This window comes from Somniosus microcephalus, chromosome 2 (assembly GCF_052327205.1).
Source record: "Somniosus microcephalus isolate GS21.2 chromosome 2, FLI_Smic_1.0, whole genome shotgun sequence".
Classification (NCBI taxonomy): Eukaryota; Metazoa; Chordata; class Chondrichthyes; order Squaliformes; family Somniosidae; genus Somniosus; species Somniosus microcephalus.
Window position 1 is genome coordinate 147,636,238 of NC_140988.1, and position 24,269 is coordinate 147,660,506.

General features: G+C 47.0%; 1 protein-coding gene across 1 annotated transcript in view; it reads right to left on the bottom strand.

Annotated features, from left to right (window-relative positions):
- prkg2 (protein kinase cGMP-dependent 2) overlaps nt 1-24,269 on the bottom strand; it is a 179,100-nt gene that overhangs the window by 127,730 nt on the left and 27,101 nt on the right. Inside the window, exons 2-6 of the mRNA XM_085965162.1 lie at nt 17,589-17,755; nt 15,600-15,713; nt 9,120-9,225; nt 7,399-7,462; nt 3,804-3,886 (exon numbers count right to left, since the gene is read on the bottom strand). Of these exons, the coding sequence (XP_085821288.1) occupies nt 3,804-3,886; nt 7,399-7,462; nt 9,120-9,225; nt 15,600-15,713; nt 17,589-17,755 (534 nt within the window). The remainder of the gene's footprint in view (nt 1-3,803; nt 3,887-7,398; nt 7,463-9,119; nt 9,226-15,599; nt 15,714-17,588; nt 17,756-24,269) is intronic.

Sequence of the window (24,269 nt, forward strand, 5' to 3'; positions counted from 1 at the left end):
CAATACCGCGGCGGCATGTTGCACTGCGATAGTTCCTGGTAGCGCCCCAAGAGGGTGGGGTGTGCTTCCAGTGAATTTCTGGCACGGGGGGCGCTACCGAATTTTTCCCCCAAAGAAGCTTAGATCTCCTTCTTCTTCTTAGGCAGTCCCTCGGAACCGAGGATGACTTGCTTCCACATTAAAAATGAGTTCTCAGGTGACTGATGAGTCCAATGCGAGACCTACAGTCTCTGTCACAGGTGGGACAGACGGTGGTTGAAGGGGCAGGTGGGTGAGGTGCTTGGGTTGACGTGCGCTCCTTGCACTTGGCTTCTGCTTGCTCCTGGCGAAGAGACTTGAGGTATTCGGCGCCTTCCCAGATGCTTCTCCTCCACTTTGTGCGGTCTTGGGCCAGGGATTCCTTGGTGTCGGTGGGGATGTTGCACTTTGTGGCAGGGGCAGGTTGGTAGAGGACCTTTGTCTTACGGATGTTTATTGTAAGGCCCATACTCTCATACACTTCAGTGAAGGTGTTGATGATGGTTTGGAGTTCAACCTCCGAGTGTGCGCAGACGCAAGCGTTGTCTGCATACTGTAATTCGACGACAGAGGAAGGGACGACCTTGGATCTGGACTGGAGGCGATGGAGGTTGAACAGTTTCCCGTTTGTTCTGTAAATTAGCTCCACTCCAGCGGGGAGCTTACTGAGGGTGAGATGGAGCATTGCCACAAGGAAGATCGAGAAGAGCATTGGTGCGATGACACAGCCTTGCTTGACCCCAGTCCGTACATGAATTGGGTCTGTGGTGGAACCGTTGGTCAGGATCACGGCTTGCATGTCATCGTGAAGCAGGTGGAGGATGGTGACAGACTTTTGAGGGCAGCTGAATTTGAGGAGGACACTCCATAATCACTCACGGTTGACAGTGTCAAAGGCCTTTGTGAGATGAAAGAAGGCCATGTACAGTGGTTGGTGCTGTTTCCTGCATTTCTCTTGTAATTGGCGCACAGTGAAGATCATGTCCATTGCGCCTCCCTCTTGGGGCGCTACCAGCGAATTTCTGGCACGGGGGGGGCGCTAACATTTTCAGGGCAGGAAGTTAGCGCCCCAAAGGGGGCGCAACCAAATTTTTCCCCCAAAGGAGCTTAAATCACTGCTTTCATAAATACAGTACGTTATATTAGTGATTTATTAAGAATAATATACTTTACCACGTGGACGATATTTTATTCAACTACAGACATTTGTGACAAACTGCACCAATATGCAACCAGATAGCATGTAATGAGACAAAAGGAAATGAACCAATTGATAATGTATCATGCAGGACATTAATTATTTACGTAGTGCTTGAAGCTATTGTTAAGTCTCTGTGTATAGAAAACCAGACGTAAAGGATAATGACATTTCCTAGACATGGATTAAACTTGGCCACAAAGCAAACTGTAATAAATCAGAGTCTATCGATATATACCAGTTTCCAGTTTTTACAAAGTGCTTAACTAGTAGAAACTACCTCATGAATGACATTTCATGGATTCTCACCTCATTAAAATTGGGTAATAAAAACATACAGTCAAATGTGGTTTCTTAGACTGGGTATTAGTTCCTATTTGGTTCCCTCACCAGCTAGTTGAGTTCAAAAAGCAGGTTCGCTCACCCCTGAAGTCTACATGGGTTAGACATTTGCATCATAAAGTATTGCTGCCACATCTTGAAAAAAAGCACTATCACTTAAAAAAGATTGTTGTGTTTGAACATGCTAGTGGATCTCCTGTAGCATTGTTCATAAGTAAATTGGAGTGTGAGCACAATAGTGAAATTAGCTGCTAAAATTGCAGGTGGAACTTTCAACTTTGGCAGTGGTGTAAAACAGGCAATTTTGGAAAGACTGGCTGTCACACATCCTGCCCTATTTTCCTTTCCACTGAAGCCAATGGAAAAAAAAATCGGGCGAAGTGTATAGTGGGCGACCGATCCAATATCACCCGTTTTACACCCTCGCTGAAGTAGAAAGTTCCGGCAGGTCTGCTTAGTCTGTCCTGTCTCGTTAAAACCAGTGGTCAAGTATTTCCTGTGGGGAAGTGGTCTAAACAGGCAAACCCTGAAAATGTGTTTCTGTTTGTAAACAATGGTCAATTAGTGGGCAGTTGTAGCTGCTTCTAAACTTATGGTTCCTAGCCAGCAGGACACAGCATAAAACCACTCTGTTTTAAGATTAAGGTTATTGACCACGTCCCACACTGCAGGGATGGGATGATTTACATTGTTAGGGTGGGTGTCTGTTTCTATGGAGGCACCCACCCTCGTGAGGTGCTAGAAAATCAAAGCAGGACCCTACTGTTCCAAGGTGCTTGAGGCTCTTTTAAGTGCGTTAAAGGTGCTATATAAAGGCAAGATGTTGTTGTTTTTTTGAGGCCAATGGTGTAAGTGGCAGGAAAAAAAGGTTTCAAATTGAATGTTACTTTAAACTGATCTCATAAAAGTAATGGCCCAGAAATTCGGGTCAGGGGCTTCCCGCGGGTGCAAGCCCCTGACCTGCACTTACCTTGCGCGCTGGCCGTTGAGCTCTGGGCCCCCGTGGAATTCCGATCCGGGGCCTGGTCCAGCTGCCGGCGCGCAGTGCTTGCGTATCCCAGGGGCGCAGTTAGTTCGATGCGTCCACTGGGATCACGTGGGCCATGGGGAGCCAATCGGAGCAGGGAATGCTCCATTCATAAGTCTGACAAGAAGTGCTGTCAAGACTTATAAATACTACGGCCCCAAAATAGCACTAAATCTTCAAATAAATTTTTAAAAACATCACATTTTTTAAATAAACTATAAATTACATGAAATAACTATTTTAAACAATAATTTAAATTTTTGAAAAAAGTAATTTTATTTTCTAACGGTGCTAAAAATAAACTTACCTTGCTTTAAAGTATTTAAAAATAATAAAACTGTGGAAAAAATGTTTTAATTTTAATTAATTCACCACTTACCTTGTAAAAAGCAGGCCTTACGCCTGCTTTTTACATTTCTAACTTCTGCAGGCTTACCCTCGCGGGAAAACCTGTAAAAGAAAACGAAGTTCGATGCGCACGCGCAGCCTCACCCACACTCGCATTCGACCTCTGAACCCCTTCGTTCAGAGGAACGGAAGTGCCGGTTTCCCGCGCATGCGCAGTGCATGCAGGAAACCGGCACTTCCATTGGGCCTACGGGTGAGTACCCCATGCGTACTCACCCGTGGAAACCCGAATTTCTGGGCCATTGTGTCAAAATAATTTGATTATAGTATTGCTTTCTCCACCAAAATAAAATGTAGCAGCATACTAAATGGGTTGCTTACAATATAGCTGTTTAAATTGAAATGAGAAAATGCTGCAAATGCACAGCAGTCTGTTCAATACAGTATTAGAAAGATAAAGACAGATTAAGACTTCAGGGAGGACCCTTTGTCAGAACACTGTTGTGTTTCAGAGAGCGAGCGGTTCAAATACAGGAATATAGAATGTTTGCATTCTTTACGCCTGAGACTAACAAATTAGTAATTTGGGACTTACTATCGTGTCCATTAAGATTGAGGTCATTCTGTCTGTGGAATATATAAAACCTTTTTCCTTCCTGATTTTAAGAAAGTCACCTCTTCACTCATTGATTTTTGAATCTCCTACCAACCATGAGCTAAAGTGCACACAGGAGAGCACTAATTTGAGAATATCAGGGTTACCAGATAATTACATTGTCTGACTAATGCTGCAACTTGCAGAGAGTGAGTTTAAAAATATAAGAATAAGGATATAATTTCCGATTAAATGCATCTAATAACATTGGATACCTTACCTTTCCCTTTGTCAAGATGAAGAAGGTACTCCCTTCCTCACCTTCCCGGATAATGTAGACTCCTTTATCATAATATTCCTGTAAGAAAAGTAAACAAAGTTTTTGTTAGTGGCTCCAGATCTGTTGTACTTTCAATTTTCATGTTTGGATGTAAAACTGTAACTTTTAACACACTGGTTGAATTTTCCACAGATCCCACACCACCAGCAGGGCCTCGCACAATGCTAGTGGCCTATCAGAAAATTGAGGGTGTAAATGTGACCTTCCAATAAGCCACTTGCTGCTGCGAGTCCCTGCTGGTGATGTGGGGTCTTGGCAAGTTTGCACTCATTCACTCACTCAGCGTACTGGCTGCCGCACAAATGCTGGATCCCGACTGTGCATCAGGAGAGGCAACTCCCAGCTTCTGTTGTTCCCAACCCTCACACAGCATAACTGGGTCTCAGCCATTTCCCAGTGGGAGACAGACAGAACCCTCACGGAATTTCAGGGCCACAGTTTCTTTCTATATCTCCTTACATCAGTCTTATCAATACCCTTCACCATTTTAAAAAGGATCATTCGCACTCTGCCCTTAAATTTATTTTGCTAATAAGAATAAATTTAGCTTACTTATCTTCCTTTTCCCTGTTGTGCTTTTTATTGCTGAAATTATTTTACACCAATTTCTTCCTGTTGTCCAAATGGAGTATCATAATTTCCAATTATTAATTTCCTTCTCCTTGTGTTGCAGATTGTCATCCAGACAGACACCTCTCACCATCCAAAGCTCACTTCCTTCCAGTACTGAATTTTCTTCCAGAGCACAAGCATTGTCCACAATATTTGCAAATAATGGCCCAGAATTTGCTGGGAAAATAACGTTGAGTTATTAGTGTGTAAATCAGTCAGCAATTTGTGGCGAGGAAGAGATATGCCGTGAGATATGAATTGCCAAAAATTGTTGGACGATTTGTAGAGGCCTAGCAGTTGCTTGCCTGCCCACCTTGTGGCCTAGAAAGTGTTGCATGGAGTGAAAAGGCCAGAAGAGGGGCAGAAAATACAGTGGCTCTGAATTTGGGTGATTGGCAGAACCCCTGGAGAAATGGTGTTAATGGTCATTTTCAGTAATTTATGCCATTTCTCCAGGGGTTTCTCTAATCCCCCAACTAGTTGTGACAGGAGATCGGGATAATCCCTGCAGAGATTGAAGCCGGGTAAAAATAGACAAAGATATCTTCATCATCTTAATACTGAACTAGAATCTTAACCAGAATGAAATATTATGAACAGTATTAGACTACCAACGTGTAGCACCACAGCATTGGAGGAAACTCATTTGATTCCCACATATCATTGATTTTCCTCTCTGTTTTGTTGCTATGCTAATGCATCAAGAATAGGCATCAGAAGGAAGCCAGGCTCTTCACCCCATGGGAAGGGAAAATAAGAGAGTCATGCCTCGGCCACTGTAACACACGTCCTGGTGATGCCAGAATCCTGCAAACAACTCAAGCATCCACACTCTCAGCCATCTGATGTGCATAGCCCGGGGCAACCAGGGAAGTGAGAGGAAAAGGTAACATTAAGGATTCAGTTTTGATTTCTCTAAGGGGGGCGATTTTCACCGGATACTTTAGGTGCTAATGAGCCTCAGAGGTAGCTAAGATGGGGTCTTGACCTGAAACGCCAATTTAGCTCATGTTTAGCCCAAGATGCCATCTTGGTAAAGGAGTTGAAGCCTGCACGAGGAACGGCTGCCCGGAGGCTCGTTAAGGGGCTGATTGCCACTTAAAATGCCTGCTAGTGCTCACTAAAGAGGCTGCACGGCATTTTGGTGGCTAGCGCTTGTCCTAATGCCCTCTCCTAACAGCGACCAGCTGTTTAGGAGTAAACATGGCATTGACGTGGATTTCAAGCGCTACTTAAAGGGATACTCACCATTTCATGTTCATTGCTGCTGGAGCGGTGAAGAGGACCTCTGAAATATATCGGGAGACTTTCTGGGACACTTTGTCAAGACTTTACCAACACTCGAGCAACATTTAATCTGGAAATTCTCTGAGGACTTCACCTAAAAAGAGTGAGTGCTGCGCTACTCCACCTTATTGGACATCGTATAGGAGTTACCAGGAGAAAGGGAGTGCTTGGTCATGGGAACATGCTGGGGATCTGCCTTGGTCTGAACGAGGAATGGGAGAAGAACATGAGGCCAGACAGAGCAGCACCAGTTGCTGTAGGAGAGAGGGACAGGAGGTCGAGGAGGGCAAGGTGGCGTCCTTTCCTCTGCGGGTACAGGTCATCCCTCCTCCTCTGGACCTCCTCCACCAGGACCTCCAGTGCCACGTCCGAGAACCTGTGCACTCTCTCCCTCAGTCCCTGAACCATCCTGCAACGTGCCTCTGTGTGCCAGCCAGCGCACTCCACACCTTCAGTGGAAGTGGGTGTGAGGAGCCCACATATACTGCTCCACGAAAATTACATCTAATCAACACTGGAGTGCTAAACCTGCAGGTGTCTGATTTAGCACGTCCAGGCAAATTCAAATTATGGTAATCAGCAATTAGGACTAAATTTCTGTGCTAAATCCAGACTTTCGAACAGGCATGTCTTATTTAGCACAGCACCATGTTTTTGCCTTTTGGCCAACCCCCTTACTGTTTGCATTTTCAGAAGTTTATCACAAAATTTCATATCATTTATTTCACAAATCCTACACTAGTGTGTATTTGCCTTTTAGTTTTTTTTAAGAGGTAAATCTATTAACATTAAAATGAAATTGAACAGTTCATATTCATCCACTGTTTGGTGCTTACAATTAATTTAGTGTAGAACAGCTGACCCTATTCTGTTAAAATGCTTTTAACTGAGGAGAAGGAAATACATTCACAATAAGGTCATGTGTCAATTAGGTCTAACAGGAAAATTGGGTGGGTTTATACCTCCAGACTCCCTTTATATCCTATAGTCAGTGATATCATCACAAATTAAAACAGAAGGAAATTAATCTTAGTACAAAAAAATGAATGTGAAACGTTTTATTTGATGTAGTTTTCATGGTATGGGCTTAGTAAAATGCACATATTTCAAACATTAAATAATATTTGGGGAAAATATTAAATATTAGTTTTCATTTTTTTCAACCTTTCTGTTAATAAATATATGCAGTAATTTCTAAACACTGATGTGACAAATTTATTACAATCTCCTGCTCAGATTTCTAAACTACACGTGAATGGCACAGTTTTAATACCTCAGGATTATCCAATACTTCTGCCAATATTTTGTCGTAAAGGTGAGAAACAGAGAGGCTTAATGGTGGATTACAAGGTATTTCCATTGTTTCAGTATAGCTGCTAATATTTTCAAAAATACAAAACAGGGACTGTGACAGTGCAATCGACATAAAAAAAACAGATTATCTGGTCATTATCACATTGCTGTTTGTGGGAGCTTGCTGTGCGCAAATTGGCTGCCGAGTTTCCCACATTACAACAGTAACTACACTCCAAAAGTATTTCATTGGCTATAAAGTGCTTTGAGACGTCCGGTGGTCATGAAAGGCGCTATATAAATGCAAGTCTTTCTTTCCTTTACATTGAGTAACTTACCACTTCCAAGCAGTCCACTATCTTCGCGAGTTTATCTTCTGGTAGGTTCTTAAGCAGAGAAACACTAGAAAAATATATGAGACATAAATCATTAAAAAACATTCTTGTTTTCAATAAATTTGTCAGACAATTATCATTGTAAACCATTGAGCTAATAATTTGTTTGATCCTGCAAATCCTGTGTGTTACTGTTCAGGATCAATTTAATTGCGTAAAAAAGTACACTATAGCTGCTAATATTTCCAGAAATACAAAACAGGGACTGTAACAGTACAACGTGATTTTTCGGGATGGGTGGGGAAACAGAAGGGAAATGTGATTTTTATTTCTCTACGGAACCCGTTCAGATTTTTTTTGTAAGTGAGGGTGAGGAAAGTATTTATATGCATCACAGAGTGGGTGAACAAAACTCGGACCCATCCTGCTGCAGTTGGAACATTAAATTGAAAGACTAAAAATTATTCAGATGAAATCATGAGCATATCTGAGTTACTGGTTAAAAATGGTAAACGTACTGATTGTTTCACATGTTCTCTAAATTTACTTTCTGAGTGCAGATACTGGCCTTAAATTGTGATATGGGTTATCCCGATCACCCACCAAAGTTAAACAGTAGATCATGAGAACCCCAGTGGAAATTCAGCTTCCTCTCCCATATCTGCTCCAAAACCATGTTCTCCCACCTCTGCCACATCTCTCCCCTTCTGCTGTTGAAACCCTCGTCCATGCCTTCACCACTCAAGGCTTGCTTCTCTAATGTTCTTCTAGCTGGCCTCCCCAATTCAACCTTCAACTCATCCAAAACTGTGCAGCCTGTGTCCTCCCCCATAATAAGTCCCACATTACCATCACCTCGCTGCACCTACCCCCACTTGTCAATTTCAACATTCTTATCCTTGTTTTCAAATGCTTCCATGGCCTTGCCCCACCCTGCTTACTTGATCTCCTTCTACCTTACATCTCTGCAGCTAGCCTCCTCTAGAATTCACTATCCAGTTCCCTCTGCCCTTTCACCTCCTACCCTATTTCCAAAAATCTCAAGACTTTCACCTTCTACTCTGCCTTTGGTACTTCATTCTAACTGCTGCATTTTTTTCTCCACACTCAATGAACCGTATCTTTTTCCTCCTTATTGTGAAGTGCTCCAAGATGTCTTGCTGCACGTGAGGAGCGTTACTTAAATGGAAGTTGCTATTAAATGTGTCAGCCATGGCTCAGTGGTAGCACTCTCGCCTCTGAGATAGAAGGTTGTGAGTTAAAGTCCCACTCCAGAGACTGGAGCGCATAATCTAGGTTGACAATTCACTGCATTACTGAGGGAGTGCAGCACTGTCGGAGGTACCGTCTTTCAGATGAAACGTTAAACCAAGGCCCCTTCGGCCCTCTCAGGTGGAAGTAAAAGATCCCATGGCACTAGTTCAAAGAAGAACAGGAGAGTTCTCCACAGTGTCCTGGCCAATATTTATTTCTTAACCAACACCTAAAAACTGATTATCTGGTGAGTATTACATTGCCATTTGTGGGATCCTGCTGTGTGCAAATTGGCTGCCATGCTTCCTACATTACAACATGACAACACTTCCAAATTACTTCATTGGCTGTAAAGCACTTTAGGACATCCTGAGGTTGTAAAAGGCACTATATAAATGCAAGTCTCTCTTTTCTTTTTATATCCTCATGTGTTACACGCACGCATACACAATGCTAACACTGACATTTACCTTCTGAGGAAGTTTCTGTACTGCTCATGTCTGGCCTGAGCTGTTCTTCTCATAATATTCTGAAAGATTTCTCGGTCCAGCACCCAGGTTTTGACACTGCTTACAGCTTTAAGAGGACAATCACAGAACAAGTAATGACGCATGTAACTACTGTCAACTGTCAGTTGCTGTTTTTCTCATATCTAACAACCTGAGTAATGTGGCGACACGCCACCACTGGACATAATCCGCTCACGGCGGCACAGACAGTCTAAGCAGAAGCCCCCAGCCGGGGGCCCTTTCCTCCAGCAACTTGTTTCCCGCAGGGACAGGCTGCCGGGAGCACTTCCTGTCTGGGAAGTATTTAAGTGGATGCGCGGGCTTTTCTAGTTCCTGTTTTTCATGTGGTTGGAATAAAGCAGTTGTGTTTTCAATAGCTCTGGTCTCGACTCCCACGTTTGCCGCGGTATCTCAACACTGGTGACCCCGACGCTCAGGACGAATCCTAAGCTAGCATGGTGGATACAAACGCAGTCACGGTTAAATTACCAGACTTTTGGGAGAACCTCGCCGAAGCCTGGTTCGTTCAAGCTGAGTCCAGATTCCGGCTGAAAGGCATTACAGTCGACGCCACGAAGTACGACTACCTCGTCGCCTCGCTCACCTACGCTACAGTCCCCAAGGTTTGGCCAGCGCTGCAGAATCCACCAACGGAGGGCAAGTACGAACATCTGAAGGCTGCGCTACTTAAAAAATTTCAAACGTCCTCTTACCAGCGCCACTGCCAACTCCTGGACCTCCCCGGCCTTGGTGACGCTTCACCATCAGACCTGCTTTCCCACATGCTGTCCCTCTCAGACGACAAAAATCCCGGCGCCCTTTTTCGCACGCTTTTCATTCGGCAGCTCCCCGCCAGCATCCACCCGCTTATTGTGGAGTCTGACTCCACGGACCTGAATGATATAGCCGAAAAGGCCGACCGGCTGCTCTCTGCACAGGCCGCTTGCGACGTCGCGCCCGACCTCACGGCAACGACCACGCGGTCTTCCCGGGCCGCTAGGCCCGACCGCCCTACCACTCCGGGTCACTGCTACTACCACACCCGTTTTGGCGCTAGGGCTCAACGCTGCACGCCACCGTGTACCTTCAAACCCCCCCCCGCACCGGCCCCCGCGATGGCCGCAGGGCAGAAGGAGCCCCTACTGTACGTCACTGACGACAGAACCAACCGCCGATTTCTGTGCGACACAGGGGCCCAGCACAGCATCACCCCCGCCTCCGCCCTTGAGATCCAACGCAGCACACGGGGTATCACACTGGCTGCAGCCAACGGCTCTGAAATCCGCACATATGGCACCCGCATGGTCACGCTCGACCTCGCGGGCCGCCGCTACCGCTGGGAGTTCCTCACAGCCAAGGTCCTCTGCCCACTCATCGGCGCTGACTTCCTACGCGCCCACGGCCTCCTTGTCGACATTCCGAGGCACCGCCTCGTCGACATCAACACTATGGCCCCCATCCCCGGCGCCTTTACCCCGGCCCGTTCGGCCGGCCTGACGACCTACTGCCTCGCCAGAGCCACGGACGACTACTCGGCACTCCTAGCTGAGTTTCCCGCCCTCACTAACCCGACCTTTTCGGCCAAAGCCGCCAAGCACGGTGTGGAACACTATATCCCCACCACCGGCCCCCCAGTTTCTGCCCACGCCCGCAGACTCAACCCGGCCAAGCTGGAAATCGCGCGGGCCGAGTTCACCAACATGGCACAACTCGGCATCATCCGCCGCTCCAGCAGCCCTTGGGCCTCGCCCCTCCACATCGCCCCCAAGCCCGGCGGAGGCTGGCGCCCTTGCGGGGACTACCGCCGCCTCAACGACGCCACCACCCCCGATCGATACCCGGTGCCACACATCCAGGACTTCTCGGCCCGACTGGCCGGACGAACCGTCTTTTCCAAAGTCGACCTGGTGCGCGGTTACCACCAAGTCCCCGTACACCCCGCGGACATCCCCAAAACGGCCGTCATCACCCCATTCGGCCTGTTCGAGTTCCTGAGGATGCCCCTCGGCTTCAAGAATGCAGCACAGGCTTTCCAGCGCCTTCTGGACTCAGTCCTCCGGGACCTGAACTTCCTATTCGTCTATCTAGATGACATTCTCGTGGCCAGCTCCTCCAAACAGGAACACCTCGAACACCTTCGCATCCTGTTCGGGTGCCTAGCCCAACACGGGCTCATCCTCAGCCCGGCGAAGTGCCAATTCGGCCTAACCGAGATCGATTTTCTCGGTCACCACATCACCCCTGCTGGGGCCGTCCCCCTGCCCAACAAGGTGCAGGCCGTCCAGCAATTCCCCCGCCCCACAACCATCAAGGGCCTCCAGGAGTTCCTCGGGATGGTGAACTTCTACAACAGGTTCATCCCCAGAGCCGCAGCCCTCATGAAGCCCCTATACGACTCCCTCCGAGGAAAATCCGGCAAGATGGACGTAGCCTGGACCACTGACACGGCAGCCACCTTCGACGCCACCAAAAACGCGCTCGCCAACGCCACTCTGCTCGCGCACCCGAGGGCCGATGCCCGGGTCGCGCTCACCACCGACGCCTCCGACCACGCGGTCGGGGCCGTGTTCGAGCAGTGGGTCAATGGCGCGTGGCAGCCACTTGCCTTCTACAGCTGCCAACTGCGCCCCCCGGAGGTCAAATACTCCACTTTCGACCGTGAGCTTCTCGCACTCCACCTGTCGGTCCGCCATTTCAGGTTCCTCCTGGAAGGCCGCCCCTTCACCGCGTATGTGGACCACAAGCCACTCACATACGCGATGGCCAAGCACACCGAACCCTGGTCCGCTAGGCAGCAATGCCAGCTCGCGGCCGTCTCCGAGTTTACTACGGACATTCAGCACGTCTCCGGTAGAGACAACGTGGTCGCCGACTGCCTTTCCTGTCCCGCCGTCTGTGCGAATCACCTCGCAGTCGACTACGCACAACTAGCAGCGGCCCAGCTCACGGACCCAGACCTCCTCTCGGCGGCTACCAGCCTGCCAGGGCTACGCCTAGCCAAGGTCGCGCACGGGCCCGAAGCCACGGCAGTCACGTGCGACGTCTCACTCGGCCAACCCAGGCCGGTCGTCCCTGAGACCTGGCGCCACCGCGTCTTCGACGCGCTCCACGGGCTCTCTCACCCGGGTTCCCGCGCGTCCGTCAAACTCCTCTCCAAGCGCTTCGTCTGGCGCGGCCTCAGCAGAGATGTTCGGACTTGGGCCACCTCCTGCCTCACCTGCCAATGGGCTAAGGTACAGCTGCACACCAAAGCACCCCTGGGAGACTTCGAGGTACCCAGCCGCCGCTTCGACCACGTACACGTCGACATCGTCGGTCCCCTGCCGCCATCGCAAGGCCAAACTTATCTCCTCACGATGGTCGACCGCTACACACGCTGGCCTGAGGCAGTGCCGCTGACCTCCACCACCACAGCCGACATCGCCAGGGCGTTCGTTAACACCTGGGTTGCGAGGTTCGGCGTACCGGCCGACATAACCTCCGACAGAGGCGCCCAGTTCACCTCCGAACTCTGGACGGCCACAGCACGCAACCTCGGGGTGACGCTCCACCGCACCACGGCGTACCACCCGCAGGCCAACGGACTTTGTGAACGCTTCCACAGGTCACTCAAGGCCTCACTCCGCGCCGGCCTGCAGGACAGTACCTGGACTGACCGCCTACTGTGGGTGCTACTCGGCCTACGCACCGCGGTCAAGGAAGACCTCCAGTCCTCGGCAGCGGAGTTAGTCTACGGACAACCGCTGCGCGTCCCAGGCGAATTCCTTCCGGAGCCTACCAAGCCTTGGTCGGCCGAACAGCAGCGGCTCGACTCTTTCTCTTCCACTCAGCAGTTCGCCCCGCTTCCGGTCAACCGACACGGCGAACTCGCACCTCACGTCCCGCCAAAATTACAGCAGGCGCGCTTCGTCTTCGTGCGACACGACGCGCACCGCGGGCCCCTTCGACCCCCGTACGATGGTCCGTACGAGGTACTACAAACCGGGGACAAGGTCTTCAAGCTGCGACTCGGCGACAGGGTCGAGACAGTCTCCATCGACCGGCTCAAACCAGCACACACAGAGCCAGGGGAACATGTCCCCGTGGCCCAGCCTCCAACTAGAGGCCGTCCCCCCGGCAAGCCAGCACAGCCGGCGGCGAACCGCCCGACCCAACCAACCAGACCGGCGACCACTCAGAGCCGCTGCGGCAGAACCATTAGACCACCGTCACGACTCGTCCACTCCTCCTAAGCGGATTCTGGGGGGAGCTCTGTGGCGACACGCCACCACTGGACATAATCCGCTCACGGCGGCACAGACAGTCTAAGCAGAAGCCCCCAGCCGGGGGCCCTTTCCTCCAGCAACTTGTTTCCCGCAGGGACAGGCTGCCGGGAGCACTTCCTGTCTGGGAAGTATTTAAGTGGATGCGCGGGCTTTTCTAGTTCCTGTTTTTCATGTGGTTGGAATAAAGCAGTTGTGTTTTCAATAGCTCTGGTCTCGACTCCCACGTTTGCCGCGGTATCTCAACAGTAACCCTGTTACAGTGGATTCATCTGCTGGCTCAGTGAGTTTGTCCAGTGAGTAGTTGAGCCACATTACACCTGGAAAGTTTCAGATTTCATCCCTGGTCTGGGCTGGGGTGGCTGATCTTAGCTGGGTTGGCCATAGCAGTGCAACTATCAGCCATAGCATCTGGGTTGAGAGCAGAGAATCAGATTGGGTTTCCGCTCCTGATCACCATCCAATGATGCCTTGCTGGAAGTATGCTTTGTGGACATTGGCTGAGGATAGAATCACCGTCACTTATGATGACCCTGGTGGTCGAATAGTCAGCTGATGCCCCTCATCAAGATTCACATGTGAATAATAGGTGAGATACTGGAGGAGAAACTGAACCAGGCCCCCTGCAAGGAGACAACCCCTTTACTAAGAGGAGGGAAATCAAAGAAAATAAGTGAAGAGAAGAAGAAACAAATGGGGGAAATTTTAACTCCTGGGGTGGTCAGGCTGTAGAACATAAGGTCGCCACTTCGAGAGGTGATGTGAGACGCCCGGTCCATTTTAACGGCCAGGCCTCATTAACATAGATGTGGAAGCTGCCTGGCAGAGGTGATTGTTCAGAGGTAGCTCACCCGCTTCTGGCCGGTGGCTATCAGGCAGCCTGGAGGCTGGCCAGCTGGCACTTGAGGTAAGTTGTTAGAGGAGTTCAGGCGAGTTAAGCAAACATGGAAAGGTGGGTTTAGGGGGAGGGGGAGCGGAATCCCAGGGCGGCTGCAGCCCAATCTTTCCTTGTGGGGCCTGGGGAAGCACTCCTGCTCCTCCTGGCCCCCAAAAAACAATTTTTACACTTATCTGTTGAGGCCTCCACTTCTTGCACCCAAGTTTTACTGAGCGGAGTGCATGTTCATACACTCTACCCATGATGTGAACTGAGATTCAACGCACTTCATGAATCTAGTCCAGCAACTGCCTAGATGAAGTGGTAACTAAGAAAACCCAAACATGAATTTAAATTTTCAGCTAAAACATACGATTAATCAGATTGGTAAACTAATGCTAAAAATTAAATGTAATGATTTATGCTATTATTATGTTAGTACATCATGATTGCATGCAAAATATACAGTTCTATACAGAGAAGATGTTAACAGAATATGTAGCTCCTTTAAAGCCAGATCCACTGTAGTAACAGAATATACAAGTGTGCATAAATACATATATATATATAGTGTGTGTGTGTGTGTTTATATATATATATATATGTCATAGAACTACTTATTAATCAACTCTAAATGAGAATTTTGCAGTAATCATTTCAAATATGCTTTTAATCCAACAGAATCAATGTTATTGTACATTAGAGGTAAGAATGTCAGTGGTGTTTGCACAGACAGCTGATGCCATCACAAGATCAGAATCTAACCCCAATAAGCTCTCACATATAATTAAAGCAGTAATAACAGACACCAAGGAGCAATTTCATGATTGTAATCTAATTTTGCCATCAAACAATGCTTATGAATTGGTCTTGCTTTGTTGTTATGGTTTATGACATCATCTGAGCCCAAGGTTAGATTAGTGTCTTTTAGTCAATTCTAGTTATTCATTATTCTACGTTTAAAATTCTTTTGAATTGCCTCAAGAGGCAGTTGTGGGGGAAGGATGTTTCTAATGTCATTTCTAATATGGTTTCAGAATCAATTTCTGAAGTACTGTAGCTTCATATGTAAGCTTACAGTTAATAGATAAACTGCCAGCACTTATTTATCCCTCCATGACATTAGTCTAATATGAATATATTGATCAATGGAGGCTGCTTGCAAAATAAGCACCATACACTAGAAAAGCATATTAATTGAAGGGTTCACGGTCATACACAAAATGCTCAAACATATTAATAAAGATACTGAACTGCTAAAGAATTGTTTTAATTGCACTTTGAATAATGGAAGATCTATACCTTTCACAGAGGCTGTCCTTGTGCAGTTATATAAAATAGCAAGTTCACCAAATGCTGTCCATATACTGATAGATGTTAGAATTTTGTTATTTTGGAAGACCTCCAGTTTGCCCTCTGTCAAAAAGAGACAAAAGAAAGGACATTATAAAACAGAAAATATCCCAGTGAGAACAAGGTCTGAAGCAGGAAAAAGCATTCCAATGCAGCAGTTTTACCTATTACCAGTATGTACACTTGATGGGGTCATCCTTTCCTAAAAGTGTTTTAGAACTTTAAATGAGCTGAATCGTTTTTTTGGGAAATATTGAAAAAGACTTACTACATGGTCAATGGAAAGGAAAGTTGGCAGCATGTATAACGGGCGGCTGACCAGTTGCTGCCACTGTCCAAAGTGAAAGTTACGCTCATCGAGTTGCTGTGAAATGTGTTGGCAACTAATATTCCTTATTTAAATGTAGAAGTCATGTCTCAGTTGGTAGCACTCTCACCTGTGAGTCAGAAGGTTGTGGGTTCAAAGTCCCACTCCAAAGACTTGAACACAAAATTCAGGCTGACACCCCAGTGAAGTACTTAGGGAGTCCTGCACTGTCAGTAGGTGCTGTCTTTCAGATGAGAAATTAAATTGAGGCCCTGTCTACTCTCTCAGGTGGATATAAAAGATTCCAGGGTGCTACTCAAAGAAGAGCAGGGGAGTTCACTTGTTTTGCCCTGGTCAACATTCATCCCTCAACCAACATCTAAAAACAGCTGGTTATTTATTTCATTGCTATTTGGGGCAGCTTGCTGTGCGCAAATTGGCTGCCACATTTGCTACATTACAACAGCGACAACACTGCAACAAAAAATATTTCATTGGTTGGAAAGCACTTTAGGATGTCCTGAGGTTGTGAAAGGCACTACATAAATGCAGGTCTTTTTTTGTTTTTATAAATTTTCAACAGACTAAGGAGATTATTAATACAAAAGCAAAATACTGCGGATGCTGGAAATCTGAAATAAAAACAGAAAATACTGGAAATACTCAGCAGGTCAGGCAGCATCTGTGGAGAGAGAAACAGAGTTAACGTTTCAGGTCAATGACCCTTTGTCAATTCTGACGAAAGGTCATCGACCTGAAACATTAACTTTGTTTCTCTCTCCACAGATGCTGCCTGACCTGCTGAATATTTCCTGCATTTTCTGTTTTTATTTAAGGGGATTATTAGTTCTTCATTCCTGATGCTCCTGACTTTAAGTTTACATGATTATTACATTTTAGCTCGTTGCAAAGTGATACTGTGGAATAATTGCTCTATTCACCATGTGCAGTACAGAGACTTGTTTTAAATACCGACCAGATGAAATTCTCAAGAATACATATATGGGGGAGGTTTTGCTTCCTCACACCTGATGGAAATGGAGCAGTAGTGCACCAAAAATGATGGGGAATGACTTATCAGCCTGTTCCTGCTGTCAGTGTGGATGCAGGGCGGGCAGGTAGAACACCTGCCTGCGTCAAGTGGTCGGTTCGACAAACACAAGGCCCCAGTTATCATATTAGGACAGCACTGGGTGGAGCATGTGCAGAAAAGAGCCCAAAGGTAAGTTTTCCTGTATTTTTGTGGGGCTACGAGGAACAGGTGTGCTTATCTGGGCTCAACAAAGCCAGCCTGGGCCACTGGCACACTGATTCCTCCCCCTCCCATTCAACCTTCTCGAGATCGGAACCCCCTCCACAAGTTTACCTTCTTCTTGCCCAGAGGCTGACTGGGCTGCCCGATAGTGCAGTCGGTGGTCTGTCCCCGGGGCACTCATTTCATGCCTGCAGCCCGCTGACCGAGTGCTAATGAGGCCTGGCCTATCGCTGGAACTATCGGGCGCTCTACCGGCTGGTCACCCAAAGTCCGCGCCCATGATGCCACTGCATAGAGTGACCAGAGCAATTCTTCCCCCACTGTAACTTCAAGAGTAAATTCAAGAATTTTACAAATATTTCAAAATGCAGAGTACCTGCCAGCACAAAGAGATGGTTGCCTGGTTCCCCTTGCTTAATCACATAGTCACCATGTTGGTAGTTTTTCTCATACATACACTCCACCATTTCTCTGAAATGCTGTGTCTCCAGTCGCTTCAGAAACTGGTTCTTGTTGAGGGCCTCTGTTATAAGCTTTTTCACCCTGTCATGGAAACAATATAGCCTGTTACAACTGAAATTGCCCTTCAGTAAACATCACTTATCCTATGATTTTTCTCCGAAAGACTGAAACAAACTATCACTTGCACACTTAAGTTGGACACGAACCTCAGAGGCTCAAGGAAGTAGAAAAGCAGCCGCATCAGCTGACATCATCACCTCAATAACAAATCCATTTATGTAACATCTTCAACATAAAGGGGGAGAAATTGGACCGCGTTGAGCTCATTTTGCGGACATCAAATGGGCACAATGAGGGCCATTTTCAAGGACCAATGTCCTGCGCCCCAAGGATGCCTGAAAGACATCTGACCTGATATTGGGTTGGGTCATTTTTCAGGCGTACCAGGCAGCCATCTATAACAGCCATTAGGCACCTTACATATGTAAATGAGGGACTTCTCGCCTCTTTTAAGTTCCCACTACAAAATTGGATTGCGATGCGTGGAGCAGGCATTGGGCCTGTTATCTCTCCATAGCCTTGGATCTTCATCTGCTTTAAATATGTATCCAATTTTCTCTTATTATAAAAAATAAAGATAATTTAAAGAAAAAATACATGTGGCATCGTCAGCCCATATGGAACACAAACAAGCAGGCTGTGCCACTTAACATTATAAATACCCACTCCATAGCTGTACCCAACCCTCTTAAACCCTCTCCTTTGTCCCCTCCCCAGCTCCCCTCAATCCCTCTACAGCTGCCTTTATCCCCTTCCTAAATCCTCTAACAGTCGCACCCGACTCCTGCTCCCCTTGCTTCCTAGCTCCCGCTCGCATCTTCGCCCATTTCTACCCCTCCCTCCCTCCCTAGGCTTCCTTGCCGTCCCCCACCCCACCAGCCCCCTGGACTCTCTCACCAACACTTGTCTCCCTTACCTCCCAGAAAAGCTGGAGGTCAAATTTCAAATGTTTTACTTGGGTAAAGTGCAGGAGGCTTTGTTCACATTGTGTGTGTCTGTGCATGAGAGATAGAAAAATGACAGGGTTCTGATTGCACGCCTTGCTTTGTGTTCTATAAACTTCAGAAAGTGAGAGGGAGAGACAGAAGGAGAGAGGGAGAGAGAGGTGAGGGGAGAGAGTGTGTGTGTCTTTCTTCCTGTAATTTTATACAATTATCAAAAGAACACTGGTTGAATTTTGAAACTGATTACCTCACCTGTGTTTTGTAGAAAAGTTAACAGCTTGTGGCTTACACCTATGAAAGGGATTTTAATTTATAACAATTTAATTTATTTTTAAAAAATTCAAATTTTGAAAACAAAGCCTCTTTATGGGAAACTAATAGAAAGGTAGGGTAGGGAGAAACTGCTTGAGGGTAAGGGGGTCTCTGGAATCTCGCCACCTGCCCTTGGGGAACTGAATGGGAGGGGGATGGGAGTGGTTGGGGGGGTGAGTAGGGGTATACAATAAGAGTGGGGGATTGGTGAGAAGCCCCAGTGATTGGGGGAGGGTATGGGAAGGAAGTCGCTGAGGAATACATTTTCCTCACATTTTCCTCAGGATAGATGGGGTGGAAGAAAAAAAGAGTTGAGAGAAACAAGACGAGAAGTGAAAGAAAGAGAGACAGAGCCAAAGGAGGAGAAACAGAGAGAAAAACTGAAACATGAAAATAGAAGACTATATTCTCCAACACTGTGTGCGACTCTGCAAGAGATTAATTAGTAATATATTTAAAATATTACATCTGCACACGCTTCCTGTTGTTATTTTTTCTCACGCCTTTGTGTCACCTTTTTTCATTATAAATTCCTATAGCCACATTTATAGAAGAAACTGCCCAAGTAAACGTGTCACGCTGTAATTACACCCACCTGCCAGTAGTGGCAATGTAGGGCCTCAGTTTTACTTCTTCCAGCTCCTCAACCTGTACTGCAGAGAAACTCAAATGCTCTAATCAACTCGTCTTCTAAAATCTCTATAAAAATAAAGACTGAATATATGGCTTTAAGATGGCTGAATTAAGTTGACACGTAGTATATTAAAAATAACAACAGAAAATGCTGGAAAAACTCAGCAGGCCAGGTAACATCCGTGGAGAGAAAATAGAGTCAACGTTTCATGTGAAAACCCTTTGTCAAGACTAAAGAAGCACAGGAAATGAAATAGATTAAGAGGCCAAGCTGGGAGAGAAGTGAAGCGACATTAAGAGGTTTTCAAAACGAGACGAGATGGTGATAGGACTAGTGAAGACAAAAGACGGCTCTAGATTAGGTGTGAAATGTTCTGGCAGAATGGGAGACAGCTGACATGTGGGAGAGAGAGAGAAAAAAAAAGGGGGGGAAGCCAAAACAAAGGTGTGGATAAAAAATGTAAGTAAAAATGTAATAGGGGCCGAGGTTATGATCTGAAATTGTTGAACTCGATATTGAGTCCGGAAGGCTGTAAAGTGCCTAATCGGAAGATGAGGTGCTGTTCCTCGAGTTGACGGTGAGCTTCCATGGAACAATGCAAGAGGCCGAAGACGGTGAGGTCTGAGTGGGAATGGGGCGGTGAATTAAAATGACAGGCGACCAGAAGCTCGGGGTCACCCTTACGGACTGAACAGAGGTGTTCTGCAAAGCGGTCAGCCAAACTGCGTTTGGTCTCCCCAATGTAGAGGAGACCACATCGTGAGCAGCGAATACAGTATACTAGATTGCAAGAAGTACAAGTAAATTGCTGTTTCACCTGGAGGGGGTGTTTGGGGCCCTGGACAGTGGGAAGGGGGGAGGTATAAGGGCAGGTGTTACATCTCCTGTGCTTGCACGGGAAGGTGCCAGGCGAAGGGGAAGGGTGCTGGGGGTGATAGAGGAGTGGACTAGGGTGTCTCAGAGGGAGTGGTCCCTACGGAATGCTGAAAGGGGAAGGGAGGGGAAGATGCGTTTGGTGGTGGGATCACTTTGGAGGTGGCGGAAATGGCGGAGGATGATCCGTTGAATGTGGAGGCTGGTGTGGTGAAAGGTGAGGACAAGGGGAACTCTATCGTGGTTCTGGGAGGGAGGGGCAGGGGTGAGGGCAGAAGTGCGGGAGATAGAACGGACACGGTCGAGGGTCATGTCAACCACGGTAGAGGGGAATCCTCGGTTGAGGAAAAAGGAAGACATGTCAGAAGCACTGGTGTGGAAGGTGGCATCGTCGGAGCAGATGCGGCAGAGACGGAGAAACTGGGAGAATGGAATAGAGTCCTTACAGGAGGCAGGGTGGGAGGAAGTGTAGTCCAGGTAGCTGTGGGAGTCAGTGGGCTTATAGTGAATGTTGGTCAATAACCTATCCCCAGAGATGGAGATGGAGAAGTCGAGGAAGGGAAGAGTCAGAGATGGACCATGTGAAGGTGAGGGAAGGGTGGAAATTGGAGGCAAAGTGAATGAAATTGTCTAGTTCAGGGTGAGAGCAGGAAACGGCACCGATACAGTCATCAATGTATTGGAAAAAGAGGTGAGGGAGGGGACCCGAGTAGGACTGGAACGAAGAGTGTTCCACATATCTCACGAAAAGGCAGGCATAGCTAGGACCCATGCGGGTACCCATAGCAACACCTTTAATTTGGAGCAAATGAGTGGAGTCAAAGGAGAAGTTGTTCAATGTGAGAACAAGTTCAGCCAGGTGGAGGAGGGTGGTGGTGGATGGGGACTGGCCAGGCCTCTGTTCAAGGAAGAAGCGGAGCACCCTCAGGCCATCCTGGTGGGGGATGGAGGTGTAGAGGGATTGTACGTCCATGGTGAAAAGGAAACGGTTGGGGCCAGGAAACTGGAAACTGTTAAAGTGGCGGAGGGCGTCCGAAGAGTCGCAGATGTAGGTGGGAAGAGACTGGACAAGGGGAAAAAAGATAGAGTCGACGTAGTATAATAAATTTGGTACATGCGTTGCACGTTCCATTGAAAAGTCCTATATAAACCACTTGTTACAGGAAATCCCTTGGCTGTGACTCCACTAGCTGGTGTAGTTTCCATGTCAGAGATGTCACACCTTGCCTGTCATGTCACATGCAATATTCTGCAGGATTCTCATATCTATAGTTTCCTCACAATTCACTCAAAATGCTTTCTGTCATTTCTGTCAATAACTGAAATTTCTATGTCCAAAATGAAAAATGCTTAAACAAAATTGGAATACTAAACCTATATATTTCACAATAACATGATTAAATTTACCCATTGGCAGTTATGATGATGTGTCTTCCTTGAAATGTTAAACTGACTTCACTTTCAGCTACTGACCTGCTGCACATGTTCAGTTTTAATTGATACTTTTCCATGGCCGCGATTTTGCCGGCACTCAGAGTGCGTGTTTGGAGGTGGGTCCACTGTCAAAATCAAAATGATTGACAGCGGGTTGCGAACCCGCCTCCATGTAAGTTTCCAAAGTGTCGGATCTGCGATTTCAGAACAGACCCAACACCAATCGGGTTTGTTAAATGCTTGTTAACTACTATTTTGCCAGCCTTTTTCTATTTGACCACATTTTTAACAGGGCTCACATAGAAACATAGAAACATAGAAGATAGGAGCAGGAGTAGGCCATTCGTCCCCTCGAGCCTGTTCCGCCATTTATTGAGATCATGGCTGATCATCCAAATTCAGTACCCTGTCCCTGTTTTCTCCCCATATCCCTTGATCCCTTTAGCCTTAAGAAATATATCTAACTCCTTCTTGAATATATATCATTCAGAGATCACGTCAGGTAAGTAGGTCAGGTTTTCTATGTCTCCCCTTTGCTGTGAATAGGTGATAGCTGCAAAAGCGGTATGAAAGCTACCATTTCACAGCTGGTTACTTTCCAATGTCAGAAGCTTGAGCCTTCAGGACTTGGAAGACACTTTTGAGCTTTATGCAGTTTGGAAGTATTTGGAGTAAACTCTCCATCCACTGTCACCTCCTTGAAGCAAGCTCTCTCACCATTGACAGATCGCTTCTGTTATCTGAACTTCAGCTGCCATCTATTCCAGCAACATCGGTGCTCTTGAAAAAATCTCACCTTGGTCCTCTGAATCCCTCCACGATCAGCCCTAACACCAACATCACCAGGCACACCAACATCACCAACAACAATACCAACCTTCTCCGCAATCACCTGATGCTACACAGGACACAGGGCATCAGCACCCGAGAACATTGCTGCCCGGGAGGCCAGCGATGGCATCACCATGGCCAGATTTACTTCACTTGATGCTGTACACCCTGGCTGCCACATGATGCACCAGGTTAACACTAGCCCACACCATCACCATAAAGCATTCCTACAATGACCTAGCCATTCCTTTCACACTCATCACCATTGCAGGGGGTACCGTTATGTCCCACCATTCATTGAAACTCACTAAGACACTTCCAAAGGTGAGCACAGATCTTTACAATAAGGCAAAGTGTTGAAAATAAAGATTTCAATGTTTGACAACACATTATTAGAAAATTTACATGAACATTGCATAAAACACCCAAGTGACCTCCTTGTGTGTTGTTAGTTGGTATGATTGCACTAGGATGAGGGTGAGTGTGAGGGGTGGCTAGTGAGATGGGGAAGTGATAATATAGATAGAGAGGGGTGGATAGAAGTGCAAGATAAGTTGGTGTAAGGATGTGCAGGAGTAGGGTAGGGAAGGCAGAGTGATGTGGATGTGATGAGTGGCACAGCAGGATAAGGTTGAGTGTGGCTTTGCAGTAACGTTTTGTGATCTACTGAGATCATTGAAAGGTTTACACCACTGCAGCCAGGTCCTCCTGATGACGTCATTGCTTTTGCCCTCCTGTGCAATGTGCAACCAGGCTGCGTTGGTGTCCTGGGGAGGTCTCTTCCGCCCTTGGAAGGGAAGAGAAGCTCCCTGCGTGTTGTGACTCCCTCCATAAACAGATGGAGGGAGTCATGGGAGAACCTGGGTACAGCCCTGCACCTTGGTGCAGTGGTTGTCAGTGTTTGCAGCACCTCAAAATGAATGCAGCCATGGTCCCTTTAAGGAAACCGGCTGATGACACGTCATCAAATGATATCATCAGACCTGCTTCCTTTTAATTGGTCGGGAACCTCGCAGGGCGGGCTTAACAAGTCCTATTAATGGAAAATCCTTTTTGCAGAGCAGTTGCTGACGGGAATGAGTCCGGAACCCACCAACCAGCACTCACACCTCCGCTGGCGAAATCGCGGCCCAAGTGTTCACCCATTAAATCTCTCAAAATTGTTTCAAAGCTGTTCTCTACAACCAATATTAAACTTACTAGTCTGTAGTTTCTAGAACTGCCTGGTGTTCTTTTTGTTCTTGAGCCAATTTTATCTTCTCCCTTCCCCTCCTCTCCTTTCTCCTTTTTGCAATGGAGCTATATACTCTTTAGTTGTCCAGGTATGGTACTTAGCCTATTTTAAGAGCATGTAAACTTTTTGCTACCATATTTCTTGTTATTTGCATACTGTCTCACAGAATATTGATAGTATTGTTAGCAGTCTGGAACTCTATGACCTTAGCATGGGCTGAAGTCACAGTCCAGGCTACCAGCTGTTAGGGCTAGATTAATCATTATAGTTGCG